This window comes from Diadema antillarum, unplaced genomic scaffold (assembly GCF_040938485.1).
Source record: "Diadema antillarum isolate AM-2024a unplaced genomic scaffold, OU_Dant_1.0 scf00000040, whole genome shotgun sequence".
NCBI classification, from domain to species: Eukaryota; Metazoa; Echinodermata; class Echinoidea; order Diadematoida; family Diadematidae; genus Diadema; species Diadema antillarum.
Window position 1 is genome coordinate 926705 of NW_027270929.1, and position 12224 is coordinate 938928.

At 36.0% G+C, this 12224-nt stretch overlaps 1 protein-coding gene across 1 annotated transcript; it reads left to right on the forward strand.

Moving 5' to 3' along the window:
- Positions 1-4153: 4153 nt before the first annotated feature.
- On the forward strand, positions 4154-10007 carry LOC139711818 (intraflagellar transport protein 22 homolog). Its single transcript, XM_071623672.1, has 6 exons — positions 4154-4263; positions 5895-5977; positions 6566-6655; positions 7162-7260; positions 7752-7852; positions 9851-10007. The coding sequence occupies exons 1-6, from the start codon at positions 4225-4227 to the stop codon at positions 9997-9999; spliced, it is 561 nt and encodes a 186-aa protein (XP_071479773.1). The 5' UTR covers positions 4154-4224; the 3' UTR covers positions 10000-10007.
- The last annotated feature ends 2217 nt before the right edge of the window (positions 10008-12224 follow it).

Here is a 12224-nt window from a genome sequence, read left to right on the forward strand (position 1 = left end):
CAATGAACAGGACACACACACAAAAAAAAAGGAATTAAAACTCAGTGATAACCACAATGGTTATCTTTTATAGTGATACCAACTTTAAATACAGTAGCACTATCCTTTCAAAAGTTATCAGAGTTGAAGTTGACAGTAATGTAAGGGTTTTCATGAAATAAAAACGGGTCTCTAATACATAACATTCTAATCACACCATTCTAAAAAAAAAATAGTGTTGTGCGAAAACTGCTAAAAACACAATTTCCCACTTGTTTTAGTAACCCAAACGTAGAAGAATTGAAAACATAAGATTGACTGGGCTCACCCATATCGCCTTTTTTGAGTCCTCACGCAAAATCAGGGTTCGCACTTTTTTGTTAGTTTTGTGATGAACGGGCATAATGCTCTAACGGTACATAGATTATTTGTGCATATACATGTTTATGTAACTGGTCTAATGTTTGTTTGTCTGGTTGGTTGGTTGGTTGGTTGGTTTTTGTTTTTGTTTTTGTTTTTGTTTTGTTTTTTTGTTGTGGTTGTTGTTGTTGTTGTTGTTGTTATCAAGCGATCCGTGTCTTGCAATTTCCGCTTCTTAGTAGATCACTCTTTCCAACGCTTCAGTCACTATTTGTCATCGTTGCAAAATGTGCATGGTTTGTTATCATATAATTTTTCGCACATACACTTTGTATTATACTTTATGACTTGCACTTCTTTCAAATTGTGAAACAAAATGAATTGACAAATGTGTAATTTGCATTCTGTATTTTTCTAAGAAAATAAAATAAAATTGCTTTGAATTTATTTGAAATGAAAAACCTTTCTATTGTAAGAACAATAAGGCCATAGCTAATAACTAAGGAAGACAGTGAGCATAATATTCACCAATACTTCCTTCTAACATACTAATCACGCTCTAATCACACCATTTAAAAAAAAAATAGTGTTTTATGAAAACTGCTAAAAACACAATTTCCCGTTTGTTTTATTAACCCAAACGTAGAAGAACTGAAAACATAAGATTGACTGGACTCACCCATTTCACCTATTTTACGTGCTCACGCGAAATCAGGGATCGCGCTTTTTTGTTAGTTTTGTGATGCACGGGCATAACGCTCTGATGGTACGTACGTTCATTGTGCATATACATGTTTATGTAACTGGTCTAATGTTTGTTTGGTTGGTTGGTTGGTTGGTTGGTTGGTTGGTTGTTTTCTGTTTTTGTTTTTGTTTTTGTTGTGTTGTTGGTGTTGTTGTCGTCGTCGTTGTTGTTGTTGTGGTTGTTATCAAGCGAACCGCGTCTTGCAATTTCCGCTTCTTAGTAGATCACTCTTTCCCAACGCTTCAGTCACTTTTTGTCATCGTTGCAAAGTGTGCATGGTTTCTTATTATACAAATTGCGTACATACAATTTATATTATACTTTATGACTTGTACTTCTTTCAAATTGTGAAACAAAATGAATTGACAAATGTGTAATTTGTATTCCGTATTTTTCTCTGGAAATAAAGTGAAATTGCATTGAATTTATTTGAATTGAAAAACCTTTCTATTGCAAGAACAATAAGGCCATAGCTGATAACTGAAGAAGAAAGTAAGCATAATATTCATCAATACTTCCTCCTCCGCTGCCCACTCCTCTCCCTCTCCCTCTCTCTGTCTCTCTGTCTCTCTCTCTCTCTCTCTCTCTCTTTGCAGAATATGAGTGGTGGAAATTAAAACATGCCGATACGAGAGCAAACACATAGGCCCGAATTCACGAAGGTGGTACAATCATGTCCATGGTTCAAACCATGGACAAAGACCGTAGTTTTTTATAGGGCGCCAAGAGTCGCATGGCCTATTTCGTCATAAATCAGTCATTTCGTTACGAATTGATAATTTTCGTCGACGAAATAGGCCATGCGACGTTAACGAAATGATCATTTCGTCGACGAAATGTTCATTTCTTACGAAAATAAAGTGTCATTTCGTTAGGAAATGATCATTTCGTCGATGTACTGTATTTCTTACGAAATCCATGCTGGTGTCTGTACAAAATTTTAGTGGACTCTAAAAAGTCCATTAGACGACCATTGACTAATTTCTCGAAAATTTTTGCAATTACTGGCAGAACTGAAATAGGTCTGTAATTACCTGGGTCATCTTTCGAACCTTTCTTGAACAAAGGCGTCACTTTTGCAATCTTAAGTGCATCAGGGAGTTGGCCCATTTCTAATGACAAATTAAAGATATAAGCCAATGGGGAAACAATATATTATGGTGCTGCGTCCTTGATCAATCTTATTGACAAATTATCATAACCATGAGACTTTGTAGCATCAAGAGCATATACAATATCCATAAATTCTTCTTCTCTTATATGTTTCCAAGCCAAAGACTTTGTATTTCTGGCACCCAAATAATCTTGAAAACAACTATTAGAAGGCCCATTTGGTATTCGTTCTGCTAAATTTGACCCTACAGTGACAAAGTAGTTATTGAGTTCTTGGGCTATTTCATTGTTAGAAGATACAACTTTGTCAATTCCACCTTGATTAATTATTAACTCTTCTATATCCAAATGCTTATCTTTAACCTTTCTACCAATTAACTCATTAATGGTATCCCAGGTCTTTGTCATGTTACTTTTGTTACGATTAAAAGAATTACAATAATACAATCTCTTTGCATTTTTAATAGCTGTTACCAAAGTGTTTCGATACCTTTTATTCTTGTTTCCGTATTCGTCACTAAAATTTGATGACCTGTAGTTTTTGTATAAGTTGTGCTTCTTCTTGATGGATATAAGAATCGCTGATGAGATCCAAGGTTTCTTTGGGCTGTTCTTTTTCTGGGATACATTATATTCTATTGTAGGTGCATGCTTATCACATAATAGTATTTATTTCCTTCAAGTGTAGACCTTTACCTTGCAATGATTTTGTCCCACGCATTTCGTGACGCAGTGTTCCACTGTAAACATGGGGAAAGGGCAAACATCCAGGCACAACGTCAAGAGCTGTGTCCTTAGTAGGCTATGTCAATCAACATCTATGTGGATCACCTGATCATGGCCGTACGCAGTGATGAGGAGGGGGGAGGGGGAACAGTTTCTCCTCATCCCCGCCCCCAAATACACACAAAACTCAAAGACCTCCCCGCCCCGTTCTTTTCTTCTTCTTCTTCTTCTTCTTCTTCTTCTTTTCTTTTATTTTGGGGGTGAGGTGAGGGAGTCGGATTAATATTTCGAAAGGATATGACCAGTAAATGAGAAAATCACGCACACCTGCTAAGTATTCAGCACACAAGACAGAATCAATGTCAAAACATGTATGCATGTATATATTTCTATGTGTGCATAGATTCTCTTCTTTGTTTACTATTGACAAGGTACAAGAATTTGTACTACTCAATGTAACCTGATATGAGGAATAAAAGTATGAAATAAACTGAAACTTTAATCTATCCATTTACAAGGCATAATGTTTGAAGGACGTTTTCCAAGTCAATCGATTTGCTTATTGATAACCCACCCCTGTATAATTTTGAAGATTTGCCATGAAATATATGTATTATTTCACATGATTATATATTTGTAATGTGAACTCTGAATGATTATGTTTGATATTGCCTTACTTATTTTTCTTTTATATACAAGTCACAAGTGCAAGTGGAGGAATGAAACTAACTGAAACTGAAATTGAAAAAAAAAGAATTGTGTAATGGAACCGAAAAGAATAAGAAACAGTGATTAAAAAAAAAAAACGAAGTAGGGATACGGACAGGAGCATGGAAGGATGAACAAACAAGAAAGAAACGAAAAGAAAGAAGTACGAAGATACCCTTCCCAGAGGTCAGTATGGTATACTTCATCCAGGAAGAAAAAGAAGAAGAAGAAGAAGAAGAAGAAGAAGAAAGAAAGAAAGAAAGAAAGAAAGAAAGAAAGAAAGAAAGAAAGAAAGAAAGAAAGAAAGAAAGAAAGAAAGAAAGAAAGAAAGAAAGAAAGAAAGAAAGAAAGAAAGAAAGAAAGAAAGAAAGAAAGAAAGAAAGAATTTCAACAAATATACCAGTATCGAATGAAAGCAGAAACAGAGCAGTTTTTCCCTGATCACAGCGCGCTGAGCGATATAAATATTCATGAGGTAAGCGTCCCGAGTTACGACCCTTGACCTCAAGAAATACCGCTGCGCTGGTACCTGCCGAGACGCTGGCGGAGAGAACGAGTACTGCAATAAACCTGCTTGATTATCATCCTGCATCATGCTGAAAGCCAAAATATTAGTAATTGGACCCACAGAGGTAACAGCAAAGATTATTTGAAGCGTTATGACTTAATGTAGTCGAAATTTCGGGTCACACAAACAAAGATGAACGGATATATTTCTGTTCCGCCACCCAGCGTAATCCCATATATTGAAATTTTTGTTGGATGCGGACTCTTGTTCTTAACAACAAAGGACAGCCCTCGATCTCGACCCTCGACTACCGGTACTAATTAAAATATTTGCTCTTGATTAACGTTAAGCATGTGCTATTGAAATTGGAGTATAAATATAGACACTGCTTTTCATTTCAGCAGTTTTGATCACTGCCAATGATGAAACCTGTGTCACGTTTTACAAGTGTGACAAAATCTGCTTTTGAATTAAATTTATCTCTTTCAGACTTTATACTGTCAATGTCACTACTATTTTAGTGTATAGCCGTAGACCATAGGTCTAGAATGTCAACTGTTGTGTTTTTGGAAATCTTGCCCATTTCAAAACCGATTTTCATCAAACAAACTTAAAGGACAAGTTCACCTTCATAGATAGACATGTTTTATGTGGGTTGAGTGAATACAGCAATATTAGTAGTAGAACACATCTATCAGTGAGAGTTTGAGCAAAATCGGACAATCCGTTCAAAAGTTGTGAATTTTTGAAGTTTCTGCTCAGTCACGGCTGGATGAAAAGACTACTATAGCTTGTGATGTCACATGAGTACAACAATACAAAGAAAGAATAAAGAAAATTCAACATACACTTTATTTCCATTTTTCTCTCATAACAAAAGAACACTCGACTTCTCTCTTTCAGAAGGCAGGGGGAATAATATTACCCTTAACATACATCAGTAGCAAGTCGAAGAAATGTGCACTGTATTCAAAAAGTAAAGTTTTGTGAAATTCTCTTTTTATTTTCCTTATATACAGTGTAGTTGTATGCATGTGACATCATACACTGTAGTAGTCTTCTCTTCCAGCAGTCACTGGGCAGATAATTAAAATATTCGTAACTTTTGAACGGATTGTCCAATTTTCCTCAAATTTTCACTGATGTGCTCTACTACAGTACATGTAATAATATTGCTGCATTCTCTCAATCCTTATATGTATATGAAGGTGGACTTGTCCTTTAATTACACCAAGAATTCTATGCTCTCGAATCATAGTTTTAAGTGGTTTCTCATTATTATCTCGAAAAATAGCCATCTCCCTAGATCCCAACTATTACTGTCCCTTTAAAATTTGCCAATCCAAAACTGTGAATTACGGTAAAAGTGGATATTTTCATTTGAGTTTACAATTTTACTTGCCCGGCTGTCTAAGATGAGCTTTAGTGTCTTCATGTTATTCCAAATCAAGACATGAACTAAAATTACTGGAACATACACCGTCGTAGCAAGCAAAAATGTTTGCATGCTTTTCACTAATTCCTGTGTTGCACAAAATGCACAAAAATTTCAATATCATAAAAATTTCTAATTTTACAGTAACTGTGATTTAAGTGTAAATGAGGAGGGCAAGGCATGCCATCCTTTAGAAATGTACCTCCTTCTAAAGGGAGAGTAGTTGAGTCTTCAAACAGACAGATTTCTTGTCTAGGTTTCTAATTGTGATTATGAATACTAATGACTTAACATGATTAAAAATCTGATTTTGCCCATAGTCTGGAAAGAGTGTCTTGTCCAACTTTCTGGCTGATGCAACAGAAATATCAGGAGGAGAATATCATCCAACACAAGGTGTCAGGTGGGTGTTTTCTAATGTACTGTTTTACATGTATATATTAGAGAGATAACATGAAAATAGAAACATTATGGAGTACATTTGCTGGAAAAGCTGAAAATATGTGGCTTCGGGAGTTACAAATTCTCTGTCAGATGTACATTGTACTGTAATGCTGAAGTGGAAGCCTGTCTCTTTGTGGGATGATCAGACACTGACAAGACCGGTTCTATGAACCCGCATTTTAATGTCGGATATTATAGCCCCTCTAATATCCTCATGGACTGTACAATGTGATAGTGATAACCATGTTTTTACTAGCTGTAGTCATGTATGTAAAAGAAACACTTGATTGTATCCGTAATTTTGTTATTTGTGTGTAATGATGTGTACCCTTGGAGTTTCGAGCATTTTCTTTTCTCAAATACATGCATTACATTTCCTGTTTTCATTGTTTCAGAGTGCAAATGTAAGATTCTCTTTAATCCTTACTAGCCTATTTTTTATTCTCATAGTGAGATTGTGACATGATGGTACTGTTATGAATGCATACATGTATATTTTGGCTTCACGGTATGTACAGCTGTATATAATGATTTTCATCTGACCTAGAATACTGGAGTTTGAGAGTGGCGCCCTCAATGTTGGAAATCGCTCGCTCTCTGCCGAGGTAGAGCTGTGGGATTGCAGTGGAGATCAGAAGTGAGTATGAGTTCAAGCTGTAGGCTACATCACTCCATTCTCTGTGTCAGAAACTTTGTGGACAAATATGAGCTGCATAATTGTCTGCACTATGTTCTAAAATCTAATCTGTACTTGATTTGACAAAGTGATTTTCATAAAAATCTAAGTCTCTTTGTTTTGAAATGCAAGAATCATGTTGATATATCTTGTATAAGTATAACAAGGAGATTTTTTAGCATTTGGTGTAGACTTAACTACAGTGCACTCCCGTTATAACGAACATGGTTATAACAAAATTCTGGTTACAACGAAGTAAAAATTAGGGCCGCAACATTATCCACTCTATGTATTTTTATTATTCATTTGTTTGGTTATAAGGAAATTTCGATATAACGAAAGAAAACTGCTGGTCCGAGAACTTCGTTATAATGGGAGTCCACTGTATATCATGTGAGTCAATAACTTGAGTGCCTGCCTTTTGTTGTAATGCAGTTCTTTTCTGATCTTTTCTTTTTCCATTCTAGATTTGACGAATGCTGGCCAGCCTTTATGAAGGATGTTTCTGGGGTCGTCATAGTCTACAACCCTGATCAGGCAAATCATGAGAGAGAATTAGACACATGGTATGATACACTGCACATGTGATGTTTATTGAAGCATTATTTAAATCTAGACTGACTGTTATGTTCCATCCACTTGACCACTTCTTTGAGTTAATGATAGAAGATAGAAATTTCATTTTATAATTTTAACTACTGGTAGTAGTTTAGCTTGCATTTTCCAACAAAACTAAAGCAAATAACGATCCCATATTAGATATGACTCATACTATATTTCTCCCCCTCTATGACATTATATAACTCTTAAATTACCATATTCTTTCAACTCTGTCTTGTTTGCACTCTGTTATATGTTACGCTTGAACTGCACTCTGGAGTAAATGTTATTTTTTGTGACTAATTCTTTTTATGTGTGTGGTGTGTGTGTGACCAATTTTTCTTGCTACATATGTAGATGAGGGAGTCACAGTTGTGCATCGTCCTATGGTAATTTGTTGGTTTTCACATCGTTCAAATCACAAATTCACTTTCTCCTGTTCTTTCTATGTTCAAAGGTACACACACTTTGTGACCCAGCAGGGACTAAAGGATGGTCAGTGTGTCATAATGGGCCATCATAGACCCAACACGTCAGAAGCAGTCAGGGTACAAATACGTGAGTGTCTCAACTAATTGGTTGTTGCTGTCATTTTCCTGAAAGTATTTGAAAACACGATTTAAAATTGGTCACTTAGTTTGTGTGTAGTTGATGCTGAAGGGGCTTTGTTTCTTCACTTTAATCCAAATGTAAGCATATAGTTTGCTATAGATGTAGCCACCTTAAGGTGGCTAATTCAAACATATACCTGTATTAGCACACTTTCTCTGCATTTACTGGTAGCAAGTATAAATGAAGCTTAAATTGTTTTTTTGTCCCCGCCGAACGAGTTCGAGCAGGGGACTATGAAACGGGCTCCGTACGTGTGTGTGTCCGTCCGTGTGTCCGTGCGTCCGTGTGTCCGTCCGTGTGTGCGTCCGTGTGTGATCAAAATGTTCAAAATGCTACTCCTTCGCCATTTCTAACCCGATTTGATTCTGTTTGCTTTATATGATAGCACTACATGGGAGCTTTGAAACTTCTATACAGAATTTCAATTGTGACCTTTGACCTTGACCTTTGACCTATATTGTACATTTTGCTTCAAAATGCTACTCCTTCGCCATTTCTAACCCGATTTTGATTCCGTTTGCTTTATATGATGGCACTAGGTGAGGGCTTCAAAACTTCTACACAGAATTTTGACCTTTGACCTTGATTTTTGACCTATATTGTACATTTTGCTACAAAATGCTACTCCTTTGCCATTTGTAACCCGATTTCGATTCCGTTTGCTTTATATGATGGCACTAGGTGAGGGCTTCAAAACTTCTACACGGAATTTTGACCTTTGACTTCTTTGACCTTTGACCTTGATTTTTGACCTATATTGTACATTTTGCTACAAAATGCTACTCCTTCGCCATTTCTAACCCGATTTCGATTCCGTTTGCTTTATGTGATGGCACTAGGTGAGGGCTTCAAAACTTCTACACAGAATTTTGACCTTTGACTTCTTTGACCTTTGACCTTGATTTTTGACCTATATTGTACATTGCCTACAAAATGCTACTCCTTCGCCATTTCTAACCCGATTTTGATTCCGTTTGCTTTATGTGATGGCACTAGGTGAGGGCTGCAAAACTTCTACACAGAATTTTGACCTTTGACTTCTTTGACCTTTGACCTTGATTTTTGACCTATATTGTACATTTTGCTACAAAATGCTACTCCTTTGCCATTTGTAACCCGATTTCAATTCCGTTTGCTTTAAGTGATGGCACTAGGTGAGGGCTTCAAAACTTCTACACAGAATTTTGACCTTTGACTTCTTTGACCTTTGACCTTGATTTTTTTACCTATATTGTACATTGGCTACAAAATGCTACTCCTTCGCCATTTCTAACCCGATTTCGATTCCGTTTGCTTTATGTGATGGCACTAGGTGAGGGCTTCAAAACTTCTACGTAGAATTTTGACCTTTGACTTCTTTGACCTTTGACCTTCATCTTTTTACCTATATTGTACATTTTGCTACTAAATGCTACTTCCGGCGGGGACATATATTACGCACCGCGTAATTTCTACTTTTCCTTGTTTTAATTCATATTACTTTTTATCTTCTAGCTTTACGGTGCTGTTAAGGTTTTGTTACAATGTACAGGGGAAAGGAGTTTCTGCTAAAATTGGAATGGTGTGCAATGTATTAACAAAATTTGCATGCCATAATACCGTAATTTAGCCAATCAAGAATCAAACGTTAGTAATTCCTATATGTTTGAGATGTTGTTAATGAGCAGTGTAACGTGACAAATAACATTTCTCCCAAACAGAGAAGTTCAAAACTTCTATGTAATGATATCATCACTCAAGCATGATTCTTGTACAGTGTATATGACCAAGGAACTAGTGCATGTGCACGCCTGTCATTATCCATGTACACGTATTATGTTTTCCTTTTGCTTCATAAAATGCAAAGCAATTGCTAATTGCTAATGAAGATGATAGTGCACATGTGCATCATCATAACTGATTACGTTCTTCCTCGACTCTTTCTTTTCCCCTCTCAAATATCAGCAACAAAGATGTCGAAGGTCAACCATGTGCAGACCAATCTTGAAGATGATGCAGACTCGGTGAGGGCAGACTTCAACCTGTTCCTCTCCAAAGTTTTGGCTTTCATTAGCAAGAGGCAAGACCAGGAGGAGCTCAGCATAATACAATGATGCATTCGTCTTACAGAGTATTTGATTTCAGGAGTTTAGCATCTTGACAACTGTATTTGTAGCATGTTCACACACACACACACACACACAAACTTACACGCCTGCACTCACACTCGCAAAATAGACAACAAATATCCCTTGAAGTGCTGTCATAGAAAAGGAAAGGGGATCTACTTTACAGTGTGCTTGAAAGATATTGATCTATACACTGTAAAACACTTTATCTCTATATCAAAATTTATATTGATGAACATTATTTTCATGGATATGGCTGAGGTGTTCATACATGTTGTCTGAATGCCAGACATAAGAAAGTGTGATATATGTAACATAAATGGACAAACATGAGAAATTGTGCAGTCTTTGCCATTATTATTTTTTTTTTTAAGAATACATCCTGGAAACTTTCACTATTCAACCTATGTGTAGCTCGGTTGGCAGCTCAGTACTGTTTACTGAACAGCAAAAATCTCTGCCCTTCATATGTATTTCACAAATGTATCCCCTGATTAAACAAAATGAAGGTTAAGAAGGGATGAGACAATTGCCACATGATTACCTGGAATTTCAGAAATTCTAAAGGACAGTCTTTCAGTATTGTCAGCTTGCGTTATTTTCAGTGGAGTAAACTTTCCCAGAATTCACACTCTGCTAAACTAGTGCAAAATCAAGAACATGTGAATACATGTACTGTATTTACTCATCAATTCCACATGATTTTTGAATTACAAGCAGAAAATTTCAGGGACATTGCCAAGCAAGAAAATCAATCCAATAAAATTGTCCCCTTTTACACTATTTTATCATTACACCAGGTGTATTCCGTCGACATGTACAACAGAGTTTAAGTTAATCTTATCATTAAGAATTGGAGGACTGTTCCAAGTGATGTCACAATGAAGCTGCCAAGACTTCCCTATGGAGGTCATCAAATTTGAAAGCTCACTAATGTGGAAATGGCCCTTTAACATGCATTTAACCACTGTTACTCAAATTCTTTACTAGTCTGCTGCATTTGATTGCCTGAAGTCATCGGAGGCACTGATCGCATGGGTTAAACATTTCTTTTATGGCCTTTCTAAATATGTAGAGTGTTGACTTACTCATTCATACAAAAAGTCTGAATTTGATTTTCGAGGTCTATCAATCTGTAGTAAATGCATTGTGAAATAGATTGTACAGTGGTAAATGAGCTCATGGGCAGTACAGTGTATCACTTTATGTAAATACTTCTCATATTGTAAACTCTTATATGCTATTGTAAATATTTGTGTATCTATTTCTTTGAATAGATATTGTCTTTTATTAGATTATAAAATAATAAATGTTGTAGAAGTACCTGTGATGTCTCACTGCTTATTTGCTTCCAGTTGAATATCTGCATATCAGTGTCAAGTTCTTTGCTTCAAACACAGAGTTCTAGGCAAATTTACAGCTCCACTTAAAGAGAAATTTGCCTCATATATATATATATATATACATGTATATATATATATATATATATATATATGTATGTATGTGTATATATGGATTCAGTGCACATCAAGGGAGTTTGAGAAAAGCAGACAATCCATTTAAAAATGAATTTTTAAAGTTGTGGTTACCTCCATGTGCCCTTATAGTGGGATGAGAAAACTACAACAGTTTGTGATGTCACAATAGGGCAGTATTTGATAAAACTTCTTCCTTTATTGCCCTAAAAGTACATGTTCCTTTGACTTGGTACTACCATAACCTTATGTAAAGGGCAACAGTATTCCCCCTGCATTCAGAAGAGGCAAGTCAAGTGCTCTTTCATTATGCCAGAAAAATGAAAATACTATGTATATTGAATTATCTCTCATCTTTATAGCATTGCCCTACATCTTACATCATGAACTTTTGTAGTGAGTCTTCTTATCCAGCAATGATGGCACAAGGATTTACCAAAATTTTAATTTCACAACTATGGAATGGATTGCCCGATTTTCCTCAAACGTCACTATTGTGTTCTTATACCATTTCTGCATTGACTGACTCCACACACGTTTGGGGTAATAATTGCCTTGTAAGTCCCGACTTCATATTTGAATCATTTTTGGTGAAATACATTAGCCTCTCGTAACATCAATCCACAGATCATCAAAGTGAAGTTTTCTTGTCATGCCATTATGTGCTAGTTTTATCACATGTCTCAATATTGCTCTATTTCACACACACAAAATCAAACACATACATTAGGTACA

Coding starts and splice junctions, on each gene's coding strand:
- LOC139711818 (XM_071623672.1), top strand. CDS start 4,225: ATGCTGAAAGCCAAAATATTAGTAATTGGACCCACAGAG. Junction 4,264..5,894: donor TAGTAATTGGACCCACAGAG/GTAACAGCAAAG, acceptor TTTTGCCCATAG/TCTGGAAAGAGTGTCTTGTC. Junction 7,261..7,751: donor GAGAGAGAATTAGACACATG/GTATGATACACT, acceptor CTATGTTCAAAG/GTACACACACTTTGTGACCC.